The sequence below is a fragment of the Haliotis asinina genome, chromosome 5 (genome assembly GCF_037392515.1).
Source record: "Haliotis asinina isolate JCU_RB_2024 chromosome 5, JCU_Hal_asi_v2, whole genome shotgun sequence".
Taxonomy (NCBI): domain Eukaryota; kingdom Metazoa; phylum Mollusca; class Gastropoda; order Lepetellida; family Haliotidae; genus Haliotis; species Haliotis asinina.
The window spans coordinates 41,434,815-41,461,729 of record NC_090284.1 but is presented as its reverse complement, the minus strand read 5'-3'; the positions used below and the strand labels follow the sequence as shown (position 1 = coordinate 41,461,729).

At 40.1% G+C, this 26,915-nt stretch overlaps 2 protein-coding genes across 7 annotated transcripts in view; one reads left to right on the top strand and one right to left on the bottom strand.

Annotated features, from left to right (window-relative positions):
* LOC137284480 (filamin-A-like) overlaps positions 1-14,154 on the top strand; it is a 45,249-nt gene extending 31,095 nt beyond the window's left edge. Inside the window, exons 7-18 of one of the 6 annotated variants that reach the window (XM_067816300.1) lie at positions 203-358; positions 990-1,118; positions 1,800-1,964; positions 2,289-2,390; positions 3,564-3,701; positions 4,365-4,495; positions 5,059-5,347; positions 5,850-6,065; positions 7,326-7,346; positions 8,537-8,554; positions 12,265-12,456; positions 13,351-14,154. In XM_067816300.1, coding sequence (XP_067672401.1) covers positions 203-358; positions 990-1,118; positions 1,800-1,964; positions 2,289-2,390; positions 3,564-3,701; positions 4,365-4,495; positions 5,059-5,347; positions 5,850-6,065; positions 7,326-7,346; positions 8,537-8,554; positions 12,265-12,456; positions 13,351-13,538 — 1,745 coding nt within the window. In that variant the 3' untranslated portion in view covers positions 13,539-14,154. Of the gene's footprint in view, positions 1-202; positions 359-989; positions 1,119-1,799; positions 1,965-2,288; positions 2,391-3,563; positions 3,702-4,364; positions 4,496-5,058; positions 5,348-5,849; positions 6,066-7,325; positions 7,347-8,536; positions 8,582-12,264; positions 12,457-13,350 lie in introns of all 6 variants that reach the window. The other 5 variants (XM_067816298.1, XM_067816302.1, XM_067816299.1 and 2 more) reach the window with 5 other exon arrangements.
* A 6,048-nt stretch (positions 14,155-20,202) lies between these two features.
* Positions 20,203-26,900, bottom strand: LOC137284471 (voltage-dependent anion-selective channel protein 2-like). Its single transcript, XM_067816289.1, has 9 exons — positions 26,700-26,900; positions 24,449-24,521; positions 24,098-24,232; positions 23,860-23,980; positions 23,212-23,322; positions 22,692-22,808; positions 21,888-22,038; positions 21,316-21,373; positions 20,203-20,698 (listed from the first exon to the last, which is right to left on the bottom strand). The coding sequence occupies exons 2-9, from the start codon at positions 24,510-24,512 to the stop codon at positions 20,607-20,609; spliced, it is 849 nt and encodes a 282-aa protein (XP_067672390.1). The 5' UTR covers positions 24,513-24,521; positions 26,700-26,900; the 3' UTR covers positions 20,203-20,606.
* Positions 26,901-26,915: the final 15 nt, after the last annotated feature.

Sequence of the window (26,915 nt, the reverse complement as noted above, 5' to 3'; positions counted from 1 at the left end):
CGTTTGCAACCCTTTCTTGATTGGTAATATTTAAAGCACATAAAAGTAGTAATTGTTTCTATCGCTTCCTTTTTTCTAAACTTCAGATGATGTGAATCACCCTATGTTTTCACTTTACATACGTCCGCGCACGCCCGAACGAACGCGAGCACACACAATACTACCCTCACTCGCTTTACTGAATGTCTACTCCATCTTCCAGGATACGGAGGTCTGAGCGTCAACCTTGAAGGCCCACACCGCTCCGACGTCAACCTGATAGAGAAGAGGACCGACAGACAGTACGTCATCCACTACAGCCCCCACGAACCTGGCATCTACATCCTAAACATCAGGTTCGCCGACGATCACGTAACAGGTACGTTGAACATTCAAGTCAGAATAGGGAGGGGTAAAGGAGTTGCGTAAACACTACTTAAGTCACAGATTAACAAAAGGTCGTATGACTGAGAACGATCTGCACAGCTAGGATGACCGTAAGGAATGAGCTATATATACCCTATTATATAGCCAGGGTCTTGTAAACAGCAGTTACAGCGGGGTGTATATCATAGCTAGTACATTTAAGTATGACATCGTGAGTGAGTGAGTTTTGTTTGACACCCCTTTCAGCAATGGTATAGCAATGGTCAAGGCGTGGACACTAGAAATAGGCTTAACATTTTTTCAAGGGAGAATCGAATTCGTGTCTTCGGCATGACAAAGGAACGCTTCAACCGCAGGGTCGTTCCTGTTCACCCAGCAGAAAATAGGAAAATAGGTCATGTAACCCCTTCACTTTCTAGTGCCTCCCAGGCAGCTTGGGTTATCCGTGGTAATAATAGATCAGATTGTTTGGACGTTTCCAGAGTGCATTGTGCATGAATATATGCATATGATAAATTGATAATTAACATTATATAGGCATTTTACTAAGTCATTGTAGAGTTATTCAGAAGTTATGTGTGGAAAGATGAACTGTTTTCCTTTTCATATTTTTCGTGACACAGGGAGTCCCTTTCTTCTCAATGTCGGCGGTAATCCTTCTGGCCGTGTGCGTGAGACAGTCACCAAACAAATGGAAGCAGCCTCTGCTAGCGAACCCGGGAACATGTGCACATTTATTCTCCAGATTCCAGGTGAGTCCACTCTGCTACAACAGTCATTTGAGAACGTCTGCTAATGGCCGTGTCACGGTGCTCTATATCGACCCGGACGGAACATCAGTAGTGCATAGACAACGTGAAGAGTTATTTCCCTTAGCTACCAAGCCAGGAACGACGTCATTCCTTGCTCCATTTATGCACAAACTCAAATCATCCATGAATTCACACCCATTAAGTACTAAATACAGAGGCGCATACAGCTTTTTGAGAGATAGAGAGCGCTAATGACGGTTGCACAGCGTCAACTTAATCTCCTGACCCCTAATGCTGGCAGGTAACAACAAGTACCAATTGTGCACACTCTTGAGAAGGTGGTGCTGTTCACAAAATAAATATTTGATGTCATATGTTGCATTGACACGCGTTATTTAGTTGTTCCATCACCATTCCTTACGACCTGTCTTTTCAATATTTGGTTTCCTCCCCAAATCATGAGGTATTTTTTTTCTATAATGAAAATACGGTTGGGGCTGATATGCACAACACTTGGAAATGCTTAAGTCAAGGTTCAGCTTAATACATATTCATAACTGTAAAGGATATAAGAATGCCGAATTTTCAACGTATTTACCTACGACTCGGGTTTATGTTGTATGAATGGTTGCAAAGTGTTCCTAAGAATAGCCTCTATATACTGCTGCATATCCCTCACAGGAACAAATCCCTTCGATATGGAGGCATCGGTAACTGACCCCGACGGTACCACTGAGCTGTGTGACGTTATGGATCTTGAAGACTTCCACTACAAGATACAATTCACGCCCAAGATTAAGGGAGCCCACATTCTCAGTGTCAAACACAAGTCCATGCATATCTCAGGTATGATCATAATGCAAATAAATAACATGTTTTAAATCAGCACTAGATTATGTTGGTCTTTGTGTCAGCAGAGATCTGATATTTTTTATTTTTTAGAATATTATGACCGCCGAGGTCGCCCACTGACAAGTTTGTGTGAACACTGAATTCTTCTGTCGTTGTATTTAATCATTGGTTTCATATGACATTGTCTTGTGTTTTATGTCCATCCATGACTGTCCATGTATACTCCCTGGTTTCGTGTCATGTTGTCTGGTGTTTCAAGTTGACTCTTCACGAACCCTGTAATCCCAAGTTTCATGTCATGTTGTCTTGTGATTTCAGGAAGTCCATTCACGTACTCTGTTGGGCAGTTGAATGTGGGCGGATACCATAAGGTTCAAGTCGGCGGACCTGGATTGGAGAGAGGCGAGGTCGGACTTCCCAGTAAGTGCATACAGTGTGGCCAGCGTATGAAACCTAGCCAGGCCGACGGGGCGAGACGGTCTAGAGTTCAGACAGACGGGCTAGAGTTCAGACAGACGGGCTAGAGTTCAGACAGACGGGCTATATCTATAGTTAGCCAGCCCGATGGTCTCGTTAATATATCAGATGTTCAATACATCTGAGTACTTTCCCATATCTTGGTGTCTGGTCAAATCCATTTTGAGCTGACAACATTTTCAAGTTACCACTCCTGATGTCTGACTGTTTTTTAAGTTAAGACTGGTATGGTGCAACTTGCAGCAATGCACTCAAAGCGTCTCACAAAATCTGCACACACAATACAGGCGTCCTTTGACGTTTTTAATGTTGTTGGCTTGTCCTGTGGACGTTCGGCTGACGTTGTATTGTGTGTCTTGTCTTACTGTCTGTAAGCATCCTCTCAGCATACTATGAGCGTTCTTACTAAGTTCTACAGTAAACACACTGTACAACGCCATTGTTAGTGCGTTTTCGAGGTGTTTTTCTGTCGTTATAAAATCCGTCATGTTCGACGTTCTATAACCTTTAGCCGTGTATAACAAGTTATTTTTTTTTGAAAGTTTGACGGCTATACCGTCATGAAATATACTGAACAACAAAGAAACGCAAGTTTCGAAAAAATATATGAAACCTCATAAAAATAAGCGTTCACATCTCTTCTATTAAAAACTTCACAAAAATGACCAGAGTTAGGTTGTTCGGTGTATGTGTGTCCCAAGTAGCCATAGCCACAAGCCCTCGTGTCTCTGAGAGGATTAAAGATTTAAAAAATTAGATGGCACCCAGACTTGAAATCACAGCTCGTGAAATCTAGTTCTTTAGTGTTATTTCTTCAAGTCGATTGAAAACCTGTTTTGACCCTCAGCTAAACGATCTTGACACAAATGGCGGACGATAGCAATCCTCCAGCAGTGATTGGGCTCGTTTTGACCACATGCACTCCGTTATACGCACGAGGAAAATGAACTTTTCAATATTTAGACGACAATATGTTTCCCTCTTGTTTCAAATGGAGTGTTCTGGAGGGCGTTCCCATCTATGCAAATTAGGGTCATTTGTCAGGTCGTGGCTCTTCTAATACTTGTCAGGCAGTAATTGTAGATGACATAGTAACGTGGTTATTTTTGTTTCCAGATGCCTTTAATATCTACACACGAGAAGCAGGTCCAGGATCACTGAGCGTCTCCATAGAAGGCAATTCTCGTGCAGACATCAAGCTGGAACCGAGGGAAAACGGTTTCCTAGGATGCTGTTATACTGTTGCCAAGCCAGGTACACATGAAATACTGAATTTTCTTCTCTAGACAATACTGCAGCTTTTTAAAGATGATCTTTAAATTATCGAAACTTCACCAGTAAGGGTGAAACCATACCAACCGTCATTATCATTGTGAAATATGGTAGCAGAAACAGCATATTTCGCGTTTCTACAAAGTGGGAAATTCAATCCGAGGCGATACAAATACTTCTGTAAAAACATTGCTGATTGAAAAAAAACCTATTTATTTCGAATAAGGGCTGGGAAAACTAAACAGGTACTGCAACGGCTTTATAGTTGTGATGAGACAGGTGAGTGAGTGAGTGAGTGACTGAGTTAGCAATATTCTAGCATAAGGGTGACATGACTGGGTATGACTGAAGACTGACAATTTAAACACGTTGTGCGCCTCACATGTCATATTTCTTTATGCGTTGCGGGGTAGCTAATCTTTAAAGGCCAAACCGTTCGCTCGTCACGCTCAAGACCCGGGTTCGATTCCCCGAATGGGTACAATGTGTGAAGCCCATTTCTGGTGTCCCTCGCCGTGATGTTTGCTGGAGTATGGTTAAAAGCGGCATAAAACCAAAGTCACTCACTCACTTTATGCATGTTACTAATGTTATCACATAAGGCAGTTGCCGTTGCTGTGACAACATATTTCCTTATCTCTTTAGGCATGTATGGTGTCCACATCAAGTATGACGACAAACACATCCCTAACTCACCCTTCATGGTGAATATCTCTCCCGACAGCGGAGCCACGAGACAAGTCACTGTTCACTCTCTCAAGGATAGAGGCCTACAGGTACAGTTGGTTGGGTGATTGGGTGATTGGTTGGTATGTTGTTAACGCCTCATTCCGTAATATTCCAGTTATATAACGGGTGACTGTATATAGTCACTGCAACAGACAACCCCGTGATCAGCATCATGACAAAATCCGATCCCGTTAGTCGCCTTTTACGACAAGCATGAGTTGCTGAACATCAGTTCTTACCCTAATCCTCACGGATTCCGAATGCTTGAGACATTAGACAGTAATGCTGGGTTAAAAGTATGATATATCCATTGTTTTAATCTTCAATGAAGACGAGAGGTACATAAGCAATGCTGCTTCCACTACACCAGTCCACTGCTCATTTCTGAAAGGGTTACGTACTTGCAAACCGCTGTGCTTATGTCAATAGAATCCATTCGAAAGTGAGGCAATACTTCCCGCACTAATTTGGTTCCCGGCGTTCCACCTTGAGATATGCGAAACGGGACCCTGCTAATTTCCGGTCCCAGAAACCTTATAATATGATTAGTAAAGTTGTAAATAACGTTAACACTCATTCCTCTATCCCTTCTCGCCTTCTTTCATGTTAGGTTGACCGGGCGTCGACCTTCACCGTGAACTTCAACGGCGCCAAGGGTGCCCTTCATGCAATGATCAGAACGCCCTCTGGCGGTCACGATGACTGCTTCATCCAGGAGATGGACACTGGACTGTACGCCGTGCGCTTCATCCCAAGGGAGAACGGCGTCCACTACGTCGACGTAAAACTGAACGACGCCCACATTCCCGACAGCCCCTTCGCCGTCATGGTAGGGTCAACCGCAGCCGATCCAGCTATGGTTACCGGATCTGGAGATGGACTGGAAGTGTGCAAGTGCGGTATGTATATGGACACCGGTTTGTCTCCGATGTTTTCAAAGTAAATAGAGTCAAGTAAAAGGATTTCACTCAAAATGACTATTGTTTAACGCTGCACTCATCAATAGTTCAGCGATTCGACGGTAAATTAATATGAGCTACGGGAGACAGGAATTCTACTCACCTAAGATTTACAGTAAGCGCTCAGCGGAATGGAAACAAGATGGTTTAGGGGCTGTGTTTATTTGTTTGTTTGTTTGGCGCACTCAGCATTTCTCCAGCCATATATATGCCAGCGGCAAAAAGTATTCAAATTTCAACCAGACAATCCAGTGAATGATGTTATGATCATCAATCAGCGTAACTGGGATACGATGACAAGTCAGCGAGTCTGACCGCGTTAGTTGCTGAAGATCGATTTGAAATCGGATCTTCGTGGATCCTGAGACTGTGAGACAGACTACGCATATCAGGTGAATCAACATTTATAGTACTAAAGACACATGCGCGCTGATTGTTTCAGGTCAGAAGGCCAAGTTCGTAGTGAAGACCGCCGGTGCTGGCTCCGGCCTCTTGGCAGTGGTCATCGACGGTCCCTCCAAGGTGTCCATGAGTTGCCACGAGGTTGACGAAGGCTACGAGTTCGTATACACGCCTTTCTCCGCTGGGGACTACCTCATCACCGTCAAGTACGGCAACATCCCCGTGGCTGGCAGCCCGTGGAAGGCAGTGGCAACAGGTAAACACTGATCACACTGTATGAAGATTGGTGCTAGGGTATGCTCGATACCAGGAACCTGCAGCCACTTTATCACCTTTAATGTTGGGGGAAAATAATATCTTCTTTTCTCCAAACAGCTCACCTGATACTTCTTATAATTCCTACAGCTGTTAGAGAAGTATAAAAAGTGAATTTCAAATATATATACTGAAGAGTGATTCGGAATTGGCCGATTTCAGTGTTCACTATCGAAATTGTGTTAGATTCATTTTGTATAATTTATGTTATTTTATTTTATTTGTTTAAGAGTCTGAGAATTTTTAATATGATACTAGGATCATGATTATAACACATATGTATTTTTATACACTGTATGCGGCTAAGGACGTGGGTTGGTTATTGTTGTCTTTGTAAACTACCGTTATTCGTCTTTTGTCTGTGTTGTCGATTAATGTGTGTGACATGCAATAGTACCAGTGACGTCAGCATGATCTGTGTTGTATATATCGTCTTGTCCCTGTGCCGTATTAATGTAAGGTTGTCAGTATCATTTACATGTTTTCCATCTCCCAATGATCGACTTTTTCAAGTATGATATATATTTATACCCACAAATTCGGTCTTCATCATAATCATCTGGAAAATATTGAATGATTGTCTCTTTGAACAACTGCATTACTTTAGAGGAAAGCAGGAATTGTTCTTGGAATTGTTTATTCCATCTAGTTTTTCAATATACCAGAATAGCTCTTTTGAAGTATGTAAAAAATAGTAATAACTCGTACATATTTTTCTTACAGTGTACATAATATTTGGCCACAACATCACACTTTATGTCAACTGAAAAAATGAGTTTTTATTTTGTAAAATCTGATACCAGAATTCTTTTCATTATTTTCTAAACCAACCTAGTCATCCCTAATTATTTGTATTCTTTATAAAAAATATGTTTGTTTCTGTGCGCAATTCATTCCTCTGAAGCTGTGTGTGGAGATGAAATATGCTAAATAGTAAGGACAACCTCAGCAACCACCCTTCCTTGTTCATAGTATTCACAACGAATCATTCCACATCGATCAAATATCCTAACATGTATATCTGTAATGGCTTAAAATGTCTACTCTGTGATTAGGTTGCGAACATCACAATATGTGTATTTCAGTCCAGTCAACCACAAATCAAGCGATTCGGTAGCTTTAGGGTGAAAAACGTAAGACAATTGGTATTGTAAAATATAACTATTTAATTCATATATTGTTTGACGAACCTCTTTTTCAGACACCAAGAAAGGGGTTGTGAGTTAGTACCATTCTGTATACGTTAATATTCTTGAGTAGCGGTTGCGGGGACAACTGCGTGGTCCTGCAGTCTATAAATCTCTTTCTCATCACTGCATGATAACCTCTCTTGGTTCAAGGTCATCCAAAATGTCTTTACGATGATCTCACGCTTTTCTCGCAAGCTAGACTCAAAATCTGCAACAAACACACACACATAGACGGTATATCGCTTTTGCTTATCTTTTCTATTCTATCTTTCCGACTTGCTTAAAAACAATAAGATTCTTATATTATCAGCACCTCCGTGGTAGAGGTATAGACACCGACAAATGCATGGATGGATACGGCTTTGTATTAACCCCCTATCTCTTCTATGCCTGACATCTAACAATATATATTATCTTTCTACGATATGACATAGATAGATATCACATCTGCATAATATTTGCATCATATCTGCGTCGATGCTCTACAGCAGCATGGCTTTTTCACGTACATTATAAGATAAAAAACTAATGTAGATAGGTTTTAACGTTTGAAAACAAGAAATGCGTATGTAACCCATTCATTGGAAAATATAAGTGTTGTTTATATTAATATTCTCACATAACTATCAGTAGGTGTGGTAAGTATGGTCTGTATGTAGTGACTATGATAATATCCGATCTTATCACACTGCAGGCTGCTTCTGTATGTCTCTGAGGAATACAACACAATAGAAAGTGACCAGTTAAGGTTCTGGGCCTAGATTATCGAAGCTCCCTTTAGCGCTTTGATAGTCGTGAGTGCCATACAGGAACATTTTAACCTACGACTATCTTAGCACCAAGAGAGCTTCGAAAATCTCTGCCCTGATGCTTTGACATTTTCAGGATCATACTCACTTTGAATTACCCCTCGGCCTGAACAAATGGAGAACCGTATACTAAAGTATTTCTGTAATTTGTCAGTCGGTTTTAGATACTTGCAGTCCATAGTATGTAGTTTTAAAGTTCAGCTTTCATTTACAAAATTGAAAAGCGACATGACCAACAACACACATTTGGACGTGAAAGAACAATTTCAGCACATGCACCGATTCAAAATAGCAGGGCGTTGTAGCACGCCTGCAGCATACAGACGCCCTGTATTGTGACTTTAAGGATTCACTATTTCTCTCTCCCAACCCACTCTGAACCCATGTACAGCCCAACTTATCTGGTTTTCCAGATGGATCTTTCAGCAAAGGTAACATCCAGGGCCGATCCAAACCAGGTGGACGTCGGTTGCTAACCCGTGTTGCCCACAGCATGCTCTCTCTATAATCCCTGTAGGCATGGCTGTACAACAAGTATATTAATACGTAGTTGTTGTAGTATGTAAATAACTGCTCATTTCACTTAATCTGTATTGCAAATAAGGCTCCCTGTGCCTTTAAGTAATACATTTTGAGAATATCAACAGAAATACATGAGCAGGCCCCTTTAACAAATCCGTTACTGGATATTCCCTGTGAACGAAGAATTTTCTTCAAAATATTATTGACAGATCACCTGTGCTCTTTAGGTAGCTCATATTAGGCGATACCGTGACTTGAGGAGGTGTGTTCGAAATCTGAAAATACTAGACTCCCCTAGATTAGTAACTGTCGATATAACGTTCACGAGTTTTTTGTTTCCCCAAGAACAAACCTGTGTATTCTGGTTATGAATGAAACATTCCATTGCAGTTGGAATATATTTTTGTACAGCCCTGTACCTTTTTACCTCCTTTCGACTCCTTCTCCGTTTTTTTTCAACCAAATGAACAATAATAATTACCAGTTTTTGATAAAACCCCAGCCCGAATCTTATAACAATCGTATGCATGATATTAAATTGTGTGCCTGTCCATAATATGTTAGTCACGTGACAAAAAATAACACGCGAAGGGTGTGCACTAAACTGCCCCGCTGTGATTAATACTACGGATATTTCAGTATACAATTATCTCTCGTTAAGTATACTTCACTCATGATTCTGGGCCCCGGGTTACAGAAAAGAACTCTATACGGAATTTAGCATTCTTGTGATGACGTATCATGTATTCTTATTAGCAGTAGTCTTGTCTACATCACACAGCCATCATCACCATCATCACCATCATCATCATCATCATCATCATCATCATCATCATCTATTACACACTGGCATGTATTAATGCAAAACATCAATCATCACTACACACGACATCATACAACATCACACACCATTACACACCATTACACATTGTCTCACATTATCGTTTATCACACATAGACATTACACATCATCACACATCTTCACACAAATCATACACCACTAAATAAAACACACAAGACCACAGGGCTGGAGCCCCAGATTCTAACAGGGGATTCTGAAATAAAAAGATAATTTAAAAAAAAAAACGACCCCCCCAAAAAAACAACAACAAAAAACAAAACAAAAAAACCCCAAACAAACAAAAAAACAAAACACACACACACAAAAAAAAAAAAAAACAAAAAAACATCACCACCCACTTCAACACACCAGACAACACACATCTTTACACAATGCCAAGCGACTCTACTAGTTGTCACACAATGCAGATCTTCACACAGCACCAGGCATCCCAGCCCATTAAATACCGCTACATGACAACAGACATCCCAGCCTATGCTTCCCTACCAGAAATCGTCCTTTGCTTTGTGCAAACGGAAATAAGATCTAAGTTTGTTGACTCTGACAAATGTACTTCTCGTCATCCTTGTAATGTAGATAGTTTTTTTCTGGACAGATCTCTGCGAATTATAACGATATTAAAATTTCTAAAGTATGGATACAAGACCGTACACTTGGAATGGTTCAGTTTTGATTCTGGGTGTAAGAACATAACATTGATGAGACAACCCTAACGTGTAATTTGGTTTATTGTGGTCAAGTCCAGTACAGAAGGGTTCCCGCATTTCCTGCAGCAAATGGAACGACTGGGATAACATCGTGGTAGAAGCACAGGCTCGTCAAGAGGAAGAGTCATGTGTGACAGGGTTGTCTGTGTGAATTTCCAGTAGCAAAAGGAACGACAGGAATACCAAGATAGTAAAACGTAAAGAGGATGAGTAATGATGAGATGGGAGCGTGAGACAGGCTTTGTTTTCTGTCGACGTTCCTGCAGCAAAAGGAACGATTGGGGTAACCAGTAACTACAACGTCGGAGGAAGGGTGTTGTGTGATACGGTTTTCTTTGTGAATGCCCTGTAGCAAATGGAACGCTGGGTATGAAACGTTGAGAAGAAGAGTCTTGTGTGATAGCAGCGTGAGATAGGATCCATTCTCTGCGTGAATTTCTTGTTGCAAAAGGACCGATTAGGGTAGCCAATTGGTAAAACGTCGAGAGGAAGGGTCTTGTGTGATACGGTTTTCTGTGTGAATTTCCTGTAGAAATGGAACAATTGGGATACCAAGATGGTAAAATGTTGAGAAGAAGAGTCTTGTGTGATATCAGCGTGAGATAGGATCTACTCTCCACATCAATTTCCTGTGGCAAAAGGGTCGATTAGGGTAACCAGTGGGTAACCAACTCGAGATGAAGGGCTATGGTGTGATAGGTTTTCTGTGTGAATTTTCTGTAGCAGATGGAACAATTGGGATGACCTGGATCGACTGGCTTAAGCAGGTAGCAAAAGTACAGGCTGGTTAGGATTAACGTCCATACAGTGATGAGTACAATACGCAGAGAATGTTCAGTGTCGCTCGCTGTAGGTATCCAGAATAATCCTTCACTAACTCACGAATGTCCATAATACGTGAATAAATATTGGGGGAAAAAATAGGAGGTCACATTCTTTCTCTGCAAAGATGTCGTCGTCAGCTCTCTGATCATGAAGCTAAACGGAATGCTTCATTGGCTGTTTCACTTTCTGAATAAGATGAGGAACTAATTCAACCTCGTATTTAGTGCTGCTTCCGGCTTTTCATTAACATGTTCATTGCTTGTAGTTTCAAATTACACAGTTTGATCACAGACCATCAATAGTCTTCTTCTGAGGGTATAAGTCAGCTTCGCAACCAAAGGCTAAAAAGATGTTTCTCTTCAACAGTTTTCTCATAACCAAAGTTGTTCCTTTGTTTTCATAATCAATGACATAATTAACCGGTTTTAAGCTATGTTGATAATTATTGAAATATAATACTCTCTGTGCTCTCCATTCTTTCGCTTTTGTTTTTGGTAAATGTTTTTTTTTTTATGTACCAATACACATATCTGAACACTACTTTTCCCCACGTTGTTAGACTTATCATCATTTTTAGTACAGGATGGGCACAAAGGTGTCCAACCGCAAAAACTTAACGAACACCACTGACACCAAACCTTGTTTTACCTTTTAGACGACAAAGTGGCGCGCGAAGGGTGAAATGGCCAAAGCAATACTAAGATTCTTTGAAATTTATGGATAAATTCATTCAGAGGTCGCCGTTTTTTCCAGCTGCGGCGTGTAACCCATTGTTAGACATACATTTGGGTGCAAATGTAGTCATAAACTGGGTCATGGTTTTATAGATTAAATGCATCCTTGGGCCTTATTGAAGTAAAGAAGTGTCTCCATCTAAATCTCACGTTTCAATACAATTGACAAAGACCCAATAGAGTGACAGATTCGTGAGGTTAAACATTTTCATTTTTGGGTCCCCAGTAAGTATTAATATAGAAATCTAGAACTGAAATTGCTAGTCAGATGATATCATACTTGCAAAATTACCAACGATAATTTGACATTTGGTAGTGCCAATGGTTCATACTTATGTTCTGATCCAATGGTAAATAGCTTCACGGGGTCAGGAGTATCCCAACATCTCGACGTGCCGCTTTGTAAAACACTCAAGGTAAAGCAAAGTCACCGACCACAAGGTAAACTAGGCGTCAGTAAACCAGGGTCTAACGGCTCTAGCTTGTCGCAGGTACTGGCCGCAAAGCAGCTCCCGGCAACGAACAGTCTACCATGGTGGTTGAGACCGTTGAGAAGAAGCCCGGGGCCAAAACCACCAAGAAATTCAGAGGGGACGCCAGCAAGGTTACGTGCAAGGGGAATGGTCTGAAGAAATGCTTCACCAACAGAGTTCTCAACATCACTGTAGACGTCAGAGATGCTGGTATGTATTTGTTTGTGTATGTTATCAGTTGTTTTGTAATTCCCCATTTACAGATATGTAGACTAATGCTTACTCTCTGAATATATATAATTTTGATAGTAACAAACAAAACTATTTTATTTGAAAAGGAGACCACAGACTTCTGAGCCTAAGGAAATCTAGTCTTACTTCATATAAAGGCGTTAGCACTGCAGGGAAAGCTTGGCAGTAGGCAACATAATGTGGTTCAGGGCCTGTGAGACAGACTAGAAGCCTGCAAGTCTCACGAGGCGCTACTTTCGGTACTAAGCTGGTTACCCGGTTCCTTTTGTTCCGGTACCAGAATACCAGTGACAAGCATATATTCCAGAACCAAGGACCGCCAAATATGACCTTGCTAGACCAACCAATTATACAACCATACTTCGCACTTTCTGTCTTGATTAGCATATTTTGCTATGTTGTCTTCCTTCCTACATAACAATCAGCAAATGTGGACAAAAATCTCTAATACTAATGTAAACTGTTCCGTTTGTCGTCCTTGTAAATATATGGTAACATGTCAGGTATACTAGTATATTGATTTAAAGCGGAAATATCACGTATTTGCCTTTTCATAAACTATGCATTCTGCAAACCAGGTGTTCTGCCATGACTCGTATGAGTGTGTTCCAATAGCCCTCTTTCTTTGTTTGAAATAGCTACAGTTGATACAGCATTTGTGCTTATGAAGTTAACCCGACCTTGTCTCATAGAAAATAGGGGACATTTGTTTCAGGAAAAGTTTAGTTTTATAATCAAAACCAAAGTTTGCAAACGGTATATAAAAAAAAATGTCCCAGCAAACCCACACCCATCACCTTCCCCAAATATTCAATGGTCCGCTGCTAAACACGATGTATTTTTGCATCACAGGCCAGGCCATGCTTAGCGTCGGCATGATTGGACCCAACGGCTTGTGTGAACCCGAGCTTAGCGTCAAAAAGATGACAAACACCACCTACCAGGTGAGCTACAAGGTGGTGGAGATCGGCGAACACGTTCTGCAGATCAAGTGGGGTGATGATGACATCCCTGGCAGTCCCTTCCACCTCAGCACATGAGCAGATCCTTTTGATGCTTCTGCTGGTGGAACACGTCGCCCACGTCCTTGACCTTTAGCAGGAACCCACGAAACGACCTCCGACCGTTATAGTTTCCTTCCGTACCCCGAACCCAAGCCCACGCACCGTCTTCCGGCAGAAATGTTACTGTTCCGTCATTCAGCTTCATATTTGAACTTGCAAATTTCCATATCACATTTCAAACTGCCATCATCTCTCTCAAAGAATTATCTGTGATGTGTCACATATATGCATGTTGTTACTTAGCCGAGATCGGCCTATTAACATAATGTAATGTACATAAAGATTTGCTGTGAGTTTTGCATGAGATACGTTCCCATTTACCACTGACGTTGTTCCATAGCTTGTGATAATATATCTATAAATTATGGTAATGAATCCTAAGGATTAGAATTCAGGTTAAAAACAGGGTCTTGTTCCTTGTGTTACTTGTACAAAGCATGCAAACGAGATGTTAGAGTGTTCTCGGTCTTTCCCTGGTGTATTCATTCTATAACCTGAAGTGAAGGCTCATTCGTGTGTGTACGTGCGTACTTCCCTTCGGCGTGGAATGTTGTGTAAGAAGACATTTAAATAATAAAATAGTTGACGTTTATGGGTGTCTCTTTCTTATTTATCATTCTTATCATTATGTGTCTGCAGATTAGGTTTTTAGGCAAATATAAATTGTGTGTGTGTGCGTGTACGTGTGCGCTCGCGCATGCGTGTGGAGTTTGTGTGGGGGATGAGAGGGAAGATGGTCAATCGCTCTACGGCAGGCAAGCCAGGCAGTGTTGGATATAATATACATAGTTGCAAATGCGTACTTCGTGACTATCGCAAAATCTCCCTATTCGCCTGAGCAAAGCATATTTGTAGCCTCCTGCACTGATACATTGATGTACTATTTGACTTACAGTATTGCTTCGCTGATTCCTAAACCTAGGGAAGCGTCCTTTTTCGTTATTGATGCATCTGACGATCATAGGGCGAATTATTTAAACTACATTGCGAAGACTTATTGCCTATCCACTCACCACTCTCCAAAGAGCACACATTAGTGTTATTAGCATATTCTGAAATGCTCAGTCTAAAATGCGTAAATTCGTATAGAAGTTAAACTTACGAGAAATGCCGGAATTGTTTTAGTTATTCTGGCCGATAATTGAGGTCATGGATCCGTCAACATCCGTTATAATTGGTCATCAGCAACCAACGCCTGTCGAAACAGTCGGCTAAGGGAGCAGGCGGTCAGACTCGTTGACTCGACTGACACATGTCATCGGATCCTAATTGCATAGATCGATGCTCTTGGTGTTGATCACTTGACTGGTCCAGACTCGTATATTTACAGACCACATCGTTTTAATATTGCTGAGTGCGATGCTAAATAACAAACAAACCATACCGTGTTGCTTACAGTTGGCAACGGATGGGGTTATGTGAGCCGTCTACCGAGTACCGATTACTGCACAAAGGAGGAGGCCATGGCTGTGGAGAACAAGCTTCCCGAAGCAAGGGAGATAACTAACTATTGAAGTCCTGTTTCCATACTGCCGAAACTGGCTGTAAGTTTGGAGTTATATTGAAGCTTAGTGTTTACTGAGTTTAGTTTTACACAACACTCAGCATTATTCCAGCTATAAGGCGGCGGTCTGGAAATAATCCAGTCTGGACGAGACAATCCAGTGATCAACAGCATGAGCATTGATCATGGGAACCAATGACATGAGTCAACCAGGTCAGCGAGCCTGACCACCCGATGCCGTTAGTCGCCTCTTACGACGAACATAATTGGCATGGTTTGCTGAAGTCCTATTCTACCCTATAGTCCAAACGTGTATGAAAATCGACGTCTGGGGACTACTGCCAGTCATGGTTATAATTATATACACAAATGGTCTTCAGCAATATGAACACAACTTTTCTCACAGACGATCCTGCGATCAGTTATTACAATATGGCCAAACCCTATACAAACTTACCGCAACATAAATAAAACATTTGCGTGATTAATTTCCTATGATAAAGTCATTAAGAGAATAAGGCCTGTAACCACAGAAAAATTCCAGAACACATAACATTTTATATCGACAACTTTTATCAAGAATCACCTGGTGGAACAAGACGTATAGGTCTAAAGCGTTGGGACATACAATAAGTTGCAATCCATAAGAATGTGTCATTGATTCATGTCACCCGATCTTCTAAACGCTTTTCAAAGACGTCACCAGCATAATTTTGATGAGATTCACTGGTATGGCAAAGCAATATGTACATCGTACTTACTCCACTGTTATATACATTAGTCTGTTCTGATGAACACCCAAGACTAACGCTTACTAGTCAAGACCATCCTAGTTGCCACAACCTACTTTAGCTACAGAAAGTAATATACTTTCATTGTCCTTTAAACAGCAAATTATGTGGATTCGAAATTAAAGGTAGAGGTGAATGTTTGAGTGGACGTAAATACGGAAAAGGATTTTCGCTCTGAATGGGACTTGTTTAAAGTAGAAATAGACGCTTTTCCTAGAAATATGTGTAGTATACTCCAATATTCAATTGATTTCAATTTTATATCAAATGGAGAAATGAGATTACTCAACACAAGATGATTTTCAAATATGCACAGGTTTGTATGTGAAATTAGTTAGTTTTACGCCACTTTTAGCTATATTCCAGCAATATCCCGGAGGGGGACACCAGAAATGGGCTTCGCACATTGTGCTCATGTGAGGAATTGGAGCCAGGTCTTCAGCGTGACGAAGGAATTCTTTAACCACAAGGCTCCTGACTGGTGTATGTAACACAAACGATGGAGATGGTGTCATCGGTTGGAGAGCATGCACCATATAACATTCACCTTTTCATTTGGTAAAAAAAAACCAAAAAAACAAAAAGACCCCAAAAACTAAGACACCACGGGACCTCGGGTTCAAACCGGAGGAGGAGGTCTCTTGTCTCTCACATGGAACATCAACTCATTATGCAGAGTTGCGTCCCTTTGGGGAAACAGAAACCGGAATCCTCCATCATATGACAAGAGAATAATCAATAATGTGAGGGAGTGTGGCTCGAGCTTGCAGTACGAGGGAACCTTTTCAAGCCAAAGCCCAAATCTGGGTAAGTAATATTCTTTTAAAACATAGACAAAATTGGCAATAGGAGTAAATCCTTTTTACAACGTTAAACACAAAACCTTTGACGAAATTTTACGGACTGAGTCGCAACGGAAACGAAGTCCATGTAGGTATTGTACGAATGCTTCTGTGACTGTTGATGGCGAATGGACAGACAACCTCTACCATGTAAGTCGGTAATCGTATTGAACACTCCTTGAAATTATATATAATAAGTTGTTTGCGTATTCAACGCGTCGCAAGAATGTTCAAATAAGTCCTGAGTCTAACCAAGAACGTGTGCAATATGAAATATAACAATGCAAAAAGGGCACGTGCATAGCAACTTTGCGTATTTTAACACTTAGTGAGGAATGTTCGAGTCAAGGTACCAGCAAATTTCAAAACAGGAATCTCACATATTTCACAAATATACACATAAAAGCTGATTTCCTCAGGTGTATAACTAAGTATTTAACTTATATATGTAAGAAAAAGTTCATATTTTAACTCTTGTAAAAACTCCTTTAGTGCTAAAGCTCCAAATTCTAGGAGATATCGGGACTTAGTTGGGATACAATTTACAGTTAAAAGCACTATAAATTGCCAAAACTGAAACTGATACTGATACCTGACGACCATCAGCACCAAACATGTCACGGAGACACAATAATATGTCACTAAGTAAACAATGGTCTGTAATTAAACACAGAGGATCAAGGTATATATTCTCAGTGACGTGCACTATATACAAAGATAGCAACGAGACCCTGACAGAAGATGTGCCCAAATGCTCGAGAAGATGCTGCTGTTGGGTACAATAGTGATTAAAGATGTCACGGAGACACAATGATATGTCACTAAGTAAACAATGGTCTGTAATTAAACACAGAGGATCAAGGTATATATTCTGACGTGCACTATATACAAAGATAGCAACGAGACCCTGACAGAAGATGTGCCCAAATGCTCGAGAAGATGCTGCTTTTGGGTACAATAGTGATTAAAGATGTCACGGAGACACAATAATATGTCACTAAGTAAACAATGGTCTGTAATTAAACACAGAGGATCAAGGTATATATTCTCAGTGACGTGCACTATATACAAAGATAGCAACGAGACCCTGACAGAAGATGTGCCTAAATGCTTGAGAAGATGCTGCGGTTGGGTACAATAGTGATTAAAGATGTCACGGAGACACAATAATATGTCACTAAGTAAACAATGGTCTGTAATTAAACACAGAGGATCAAGGTATATATTCTCAGTGACGTGCACTATATACGAAGATAGCAACGAGACCCTGACAGAAGATGTGCCCAAATGCTTGAGAAGATGCTGCGGTTGGGTACAATAGTGATTAAAGATGTCACGGAGACACAATAATATGTCACTAAGTAAACAATGGTCTGTAATTAAACACAGAGGATCAAGATATATATTCTCAGTGGCGTGCACTGTTGTGCCCAAATCCTTGAGAAGACGCTGCGGTTGGGTACAATAGTGGATAAAGAGATCGCTCGTCACGTCAAAGATCAGGGTTCGATAACCTACATAGGTACGATGTGTGAAGACCGTTTCTGGTGTCTCCCGCTGTGATATTGCTGGAATATTGCTAAATGTGTCATAAACCTACAGTGACTCACTGACCTTTTCGTCAAAATGGGACACAGACTGCCATGTTGTACCGTAGAGTTAACAAGGAAAGAAGACCGCGTACTGCACCTGTAAATCTATTAATCATATTTGAGCGAACAGTCATTGGTCACTTAAAGGTAAACCTTCACATGGTGATGTTTCATTAAAAAGCGCGACGATAAGGCGTAAAAAGAAAAGTTTCAAAGTGGATTTTCAAAATTCCGGAATTTTTTATGCGCAAACTGATTCATCAATCCCGGTACGATGACAAGCAATACTAGGGGTCGGTTTACATTTTGGTCCAGTTCAACCGGACAATATGAGCGCTACGACTTAGTAAGTGTATGCTAAGTATTACAGGTACGACAACGTTAGCGCTTAAAGGTCTCCACGTGGAACGGACCTCTGAACACCCACTATCATCTATGATCCGATTGTTCCGTTATTGTTGTAATAGTCATATGTTTATTGCAAATAATACGTAAAAGCATCACCATCCCACATACGGCAAGTCTCCCGTTCAAGACTTGTCTTTACGAACGAGACAGTTTCCCGTTGACAAGTACTTTAATGTGATAAGCGTCTTTTTGTGTTCAATGGGTGGTTACGGTTAGTTGGAGCTATTCGTTGTTTGCGAACCTATCACGGTTCCCATCTGGAGTACGGCGTTGGACAAAAACAAAACCATCTAGTCGAAGCGGTACGGACGCATTTATCTCAAACCTACCTAAAGGCAGAAATTGAACACTAAGTTGTTTTTTTTCCTTATAAACTCAGAGTAAAATGGTGAAATTTAAGTCTAAAGTAAGTGAAAAGGTCAAAAACGAGATACAAAACTGTATTTTATTTACTGTTGAAAAAATAAACACGACAAAAAGCAAACAGAAAAAGAAATTGGTTGTTTCTTGTCCTGCTTCCTCCAGTACAGATACCCAAGTAGGTAGAACAAGTACATATTAATGACAACTTCTTACATTCTAGCACGAATTCTATACCAGAAAACATTAACCCATGTGTTGCTAATTGTCAAAGTCAGAACATCGCTGACGATTTCCCGACACACCGAGATGTCAAAAGGTGACCTTGTCTCGGCTGTTCGGACACATTGACAATGACATGACAAAGGCGCACCCCCTTCACAATAATAGACCCAACCAGTTGTATCACTGTCACGCAATGCATTAGTTATCACTTGATCAGGTGAAGCTGAACCAACTGTACATACATTGTTGTGTCAGACGATATTCAACATGTAAGCGAGTTTACACCTAAAACACCTGTCCCTGCTAAGAGTTGCAGCTCTCATTTGCATGCATGCTTAATAGAAGAACAGTAAAAAGGATGAGAACAAAACAATGTGGTCATTCACCTTCCCTACAGTCTAGTTAACTTAGGCTGACAACTTGTTTCACTGCTATGAGTCAGTTTAGTTTTAAACTGCATGCTGCAATATTCCAGCTATATGGCAGAGGTCCGTAAATAATCAGGTCTGGACAAGGCAATCCAGTGATTAACAGCATCAGCGCTGACCTGTGCAATTGGGATGTGATGTGTTAATGAGCTTTACCACCCAGGATTGATCCCGTTACATTGCTATACTTAGAATGCTTCCAAACAGGAATAACAACTTGGTGACCTCCATGTCAGCAGAAAAATATTTGACACTCTGCTCATATAAATTGCTGTTTTTTGTAGCAACATGGCTTGAATACTGCCAAAGGAAATATCAAACAAAATAACTACACCCCATTTATACTTCACTGCTGGGGATGTTTTTTTCACGACCTTTAAACGATTGTCAGCTTCCTGTCAGGCAGTTTCTGTTCCAGTGCAGATCTTAACTTATTTTTCTCTCATCACTGAATTCTGGTGTTCTCATTCAAGCACTACAAGAGTATTGGTGAGTATATAATAAATCTTTTATTCTTGTATACATGAATTTTCACAATATATCCCAGTTGTTGCACACAGTATAAAGGGAAACTAAAGACCTGTAACGGGTGTAGTTCGAGATTCAAGACGTGGTACCTGTTTTATTCATATTATCTTAATCACAAACATGAACTAACTACAGACCAAGTGTACTGACTATTCTCACTTCGTTCAGTCTCACACGAACAATCTTTCTGACAGAAAACTGGGAGAATCAAAACAAATGTTCAGCTTAAGATCCATAATCCTAGAAATACTTGGAAAAGCTGTTGGCGACGGAACGAACATGCTCCACAAACAAATTAGCTCAATTGTCTCTGGTGTAAGGTGCAAGAAGAGCTTTCTTCTATACAAGGCATTCAGGGTGGAGATGCTATGCCTCAAGGTCAAGGCCAAGACCGAGTTTGTGGCCCCCAGCATTGAAGTTCTTGCCTTCTATTAAAGAGGAAACAGTCAGCTTCACACCTGGAACAAAGAGTTCAAATTCTGCAAGACTATTCCTAAGTTACATTGCACTGCCAAGTAACTAAAAAAAAAGTTTTCGAAAAGGTGGAGTAACTTAACACATGCAATCAAATGTTTCCATTTGATCACTTAGCTTTCATTGCCTACAACATAGCAAAAATCAAGGGGTTCAAGTATATCCAACACCAAGAAACCAATTTCTAGTGCTTTCTGAATACAATTCTGCTTCAGATGACATGCAACTATGTATCTGTTCAAGTGTACCAACTGTCCAATAATTCCCCCAAAGCATTTTGCCACTAATACTTCTAAAGCTTCTGTTCCTTTAATCACTGCAGTACATATTGTGTGTCAGCATCTGACTGTAACTTAGATGCCATAAAATATGGGCTCCCAAACTAAAAGCACCACAGTGGGTGTATTCTTTCGAGTTATGTCATGACTTGTTTGCAAATGTTCATATTTATATCCAATAAACTCAAAGAAATAGCAAATAGGTATATCTGTTTCATGTAAGTAATTGTGTGCTGTTACACATTCTCTGTGATTTCATTTCTATTCATCGTAACCTTACATGATACAACCCTTTGGAGAGTGATATGAAAAGCAAAACTCACCATCCCTAAGTTTCTGAGTGTAGCCTAGACCAATCTGACTGGAATTATTTACTTTAGCCTGAAAACACAACAAAATCATTCAAATATGCAAGAAATTATCACATATGAGCAATTTTCCTTTTTTTTTTTTTGTATAGGTAAAATTCAAAACTTGAGCAGTACCCAAGCAGAGACTTACAGCAACACCTTATTACCAATCAAACAGGAATTTTGGCGAGTGTGGTGTTTAGTAACAAATAAAATATATGAAGCTGGCAGAAAACAAGAGTATAAAAGTATAAGTTGATTTTTTTCGCACATCCAGCCAATTAAGCACTGAGTGAGCAAAGCCTGCTGGCACCACATCAGCAATTATGCTATCACTGAGCTTCAACTTCTACAGCTGTGAAGAGTGTAACTCCAGCTGAGGGCACACTAACCACTCTGCTGCTCCAATAAGCCAAAGGAAACAAACAACTGTTACCCATTTGTTATGATTTGTGAACATTAATATCATACAAACCCACAGCAAGTAACTAGCACCAAGAACTGATAACACTCAAAAACTAGAACACATTTTAGACCATGCTTACATTTAGGGACGAGTTCTTGTCAAGGGTGTATTTAGCTCCAAGGGCAAATCTTGTGGCATTGGTACCAGATGTCCAGGACAGATTTACTCCAGTTTCAAGTTCATCATTCACTCGCTGGTATATAGACCCGGCAAATTCCTGGCCATCATTGCTAAAAAGAAAACACACACATAATTCCAAAGATGTAATCCAAACTAATGGACACTTCCTACACATTACATTTTTGCAGGAATCTCATGCCATCAAATTATAAACATGTGATATCTGATGGAGAACACTAACTACTAAATGAACTGAGAAAACCTATTCAATAAATGAAGAAACTGATCTGAATATGTAGTTCTACTAGGGTTTTAGGAGGATTTTGTGTGGTTTTCATTCCAGAAAAAATCAGGACTTATGGATATCAAACGAAGGTGGATGTAGACACAGGTGGAACTTTGGTTACTTTGGTAGTATAGGCACTAGTTCTCAAAAAAAGACTGATAATTTCAAATCTGGTACTAACACACTATTCCTCACCAGCAGGCTAAGATAGGGATTGATGAAGCTACCCTATTAAAGATTGTAATTAATACCGCAAAGTTATGGCACAACATGTTACAGTAGTGCACACAGACGTCATGAACTGTCACTAACATACCATGGCAAGGTAACAGTTACACACTGTTAGAGACTGGTTTGAATTTTTAAAAGAATGTAATTTAAAGTTGGAGTTGAGACAGTGAATTTAACATAATATGTGCTAAAGTGAAGCCAGTATAATACAAATAAGACAATAGTCAAATTAACAACAAGACTTACATGTTTGTATGAAGAGTGAAGTCACCAGCTGAGTAGCCAACAGCGAAGTTGCTCTTAGTCAGCTTGGACTTGGCAGTGTCAAATGACATTTGGTATCCAGCAAGCCAACCTTGGTAGCTGAATACAAAAAGCCACATATTAACCAGAATAAATCACTTTCACGTCAACCAATACAAGTCAAAATTTAAACACTGACCATAACATATTTCAATAATGCAAGTTCATTTTTTTCATAAATCAATAAATACCAGAGGTCATATACCAGAAGAGTTCAGAAACACAAGGATCTGTTAGCCTGTAAACTCAAATGTTAAACAAGAATTTCTGTATCTTGAATATCCAACACACACTTAACACAGTCATCACAATTTTGGCTACATCAGCATGTAAACAGTGAAGTCAGTCTCATTACATCATATATATATATATATATATGCCTGGGCTAATTGTAGCCCATCACTGGGCACAGGTCATTCTGGCTGGTGAAGTCATTCAGAATCATACAGGGGTTGAAACCTACCCAAGAACAGCAGCTCCATGAATGGCAGGACCAGCAAAGTCAAAGTCTACATCACAGTTTAAGTTCAGGTAGTCCATCTTGTAGCCAGTCTTTATTTTGCCGCTTTTCTTCCTGAAATATGACACAAGGGCGTAAACTAAGACATAAAGTCATATGGAAAGTGAAAATACTCATTTCACAAAGCTCTGTACAGATATGGGTTAAAATGGCAATAAATGATTTCAAAATCAGTTTTATGTTGCATAAACATGATTAGTAGAGTAAAATGTATCTAAAAGCCTAATGGTTGAAAAAATATATATAACTTATCATTTCAGAAAAAATAATATCGGATAAAGAAGTAATTTTTCAAAATCCCTTTTAGTAATTCTGTAAATTGTGACTGGAGTATTGACTATATGAATGCATTAACAACGAAAAAAAGGGGACCTGAAGAAATGGCCTTATATATAGAAATGTGCACATTTGTTTACCCCCAGAATAAATTAGTTCAGTGGTGAATAAAGAACAATATCTTATGTCAATTCTCATGTCACCAATATTTGAGCAAGTTCTTTGGACAAGCAAGAGCTTCTGGAGAACTTCCCTGGCCTGGAAAGCACAGGAAGCATTCTAGAGACAACATTTATCAAAGGAGGAAGCCTGTACCCTGTTTGTGGGGCAAAGGATGTGTCAAATGCAAGCTTCAATCCCTGAGCTATCTGGTCTTCTATCGTAATCTCAGTCTTCAGTACATTGTCTGTGTCCCATTTCTCAGTGAATGTCAGACCTGAAACAAAATTCATCTTTAATTATTTCCACAAACAAACTACAATATTACACAGAATTATTTCTTTCACAAAGAAATAACTTGTTAAAACAAAGACATCAGGATCTTTAAACTCACCATACTCATTCCACTTGTATTTGGTCTCTAAACTGCCACTAACTTTGCCTGTGTCACTACTGGAGCTGCCACTGGTTGTGAACTGGACACCGCTTTCGGTTTTGGTCTTTGCCTCCAGCTTCCAGAACCCATAGTCTGAAACGGACACATGCACACTATCAGTAACACTTACACATGCAAACTCAAAAATAACATTAACAGTTCTAATAACTAATAAAATACCACTGTAATAAGACTAAAACATCACAGTAGCTTCTGAAATTACCAGGCACAAATATTCAAAATATGGTCCTCTGCTAATGCAGTTGTTGCCATTTCTCAACAAGATAATATCTGCCCACAAATACTTACTAAAGCCTTTAGAGAAAAGATCCCTTGCTGATTTTCCAAGGTCAGAATATCCGGGAGGAGCCATTACTGTAATCTGCAACGAAACACAAATCAGATAGTAAGGGTTCCTCAAATTGAAAAATGTATTTTTCCCATTCCAGTCTCCAGCCTTTAAGCTCAAAACTACACAGATTTAGCTTGGCTTTTAAACTTGTTGCCCTTAACTGACAAAGCCTGGGGAAATCTAATGTGGACTTAAATTAAGATTGCTGTGAAAATTCCGATATGAAAAGGTTGGGCATTTCAATATTTAGAGGAAAAAGCTAAAACTTTAGTGAGTTTAGTGTTATGTCACAATCAGCGATATTCCAATTGGCAGTCTGTAAATAATCATGTCTGGATCAGACATCAAGTGAACAATACCATGAGCACTGTTCTCCCAAATTGGAATACCATGACGCTTCAAACGATGGCAGCGAGCTAAACCCCAACGCCCAACCCCAACGCCTCCCCCACCACCACCACAAAACAAAAATGTTCGTTGAACAAACATAACATATTATTTACTATTGACAGTCACTTTCAGCAATACGTTGCCTCTGTTAAAGATGATAAAGGAAAGTGAGTGAGCTTAGTTTTACACCGCACTCAGCAATATTCCAGCTATATGGCGGCGGTCTGTTAATAAGTGAGTCTGTACCAGACAATCCTGTGATCAACAACATGAGCATCGATCTGCGCATTTGGGATGATGTGAGTGAAGTTGACGACCCAATCCCGTTAGTTGCCACTTATGATAAGCACAGTCGCTGTTTATGGCAAGCATGGGGTGCTGAAGGCCTATTGCACCCCGGGACCTTCACGGATCCCTAATGTTTAAGACAAAGATTGGGTCGATAAAGGAAAGTAAATAATAATATTCCAGCAATATCACGGGGACACCAGAAATGATCTTCACACATTGTACCCATGTGGGGTGAATCAAACCCTGGTCCAATGTGACAAGCAGGTACTTTATCCACCATGCGAACACACTACCCCATTGAACACGAGACCATATTCTCTCTTTTGAGCAATAACACAGGAAACGGGCATTACGCATTGTACCCATGTGGGCTCTCAAACCAGAGTGACGAGTGAACGCTTTAACCAACAGGCTACCTTATCGACCAACTCACTCAAGAAAATTTACCACCAAATTAATTTAATCAAATTTACAAACATTCATTTTCTTACCAGAAATCTGTCAAGATGAGCATAATTCAAAATGAAACAACTGATCTTTTAGCTCCTCTTTTTTCTTAAACACTGCAATCAGTTTAAGTCCTGCTATCAGTGTAAGTCCAGACCAAACAATCTAGTGATTAACATTGCAAGCATCAATCCACACAATTTGATCAGTGAACCTGACCATTTGACGATCCTCTTTTCCCTTCTATTACAAGCATGGGCTGCTAAAGATCATATTCTAATCCTGATCATGACTGGTTGTTTTTGCCTGACCTTCATTTTTAGACAGGTGAAATTGGAAATTTGTAAGGTGTCGCTTCAGGATAACTGTCTGGTCAATGACATTTTCATTCCCTTGTATACTAACTGGTAGAATATCAAGAGACCTACTTACGAAATGGATTTATCGATATTATGTCCCTACAACATGAGTTGACGTGCCCAGTTTCACTAGTCTCAGTGGGCTACCTAGAGTGCCCTCCCTTTGAAAGGCAACCATGTCTGCTTTTCCAATGTCACACTTGAGGACATGCATCTCAAGGGGCAATAAAGACGTTTGATAAAGTATTCCGTGTAACCCTATCATCAGTGAAATTCAACAACAACAACCCGATTCGTTCAAGAAAAACGTCTTTGACGACACGCCGAAGCCGGCTGTCACCTGTATTGGATCCTGCATCAAGCATGGCACAGAAGGCTTCGGTAGACTATTAACAATAGCAGAGAAAGGACTCGTTGTAAAAGCGAAGTGACACCTTCCACCAATAATTCTATTTACCTAAAACAAAATACCACTTGAAGGCGAAATGACACAAATGTTGGAATAAGCCTGAATGCAACCATATCCAACAACGCACTGCCTGCATTTTTCCCAACACTGCCATGTTCCTTCCCGATGTCACAATTTTGCTGTCTCCAGTTATCTTGGCCCAATCAACTTTTCCCAAGAGATGAACGTGGGTGACAAACTAGCGCAAGAATAGTACATTCAACCAAACTAAATGAATTTGCATTAACATTCCATTTATCATAAGGGCCATACCTGATCTTGCAAGCTTCCAACAAGGTCACCACTGCAAAGGACTGGGGGTGTCTCTTACGTCACCAGGGTGTTCTTATTTAGAAAATTTATTGCTGTATGCTTTTAGGTATGCATATTCATTACAATTAAATATGGGATAGGCCTGGTTTAATTATTTTCGAATAATTGCTTTAGACTAAAATATATAAAAAAATGTATATACTAATACCCATGATG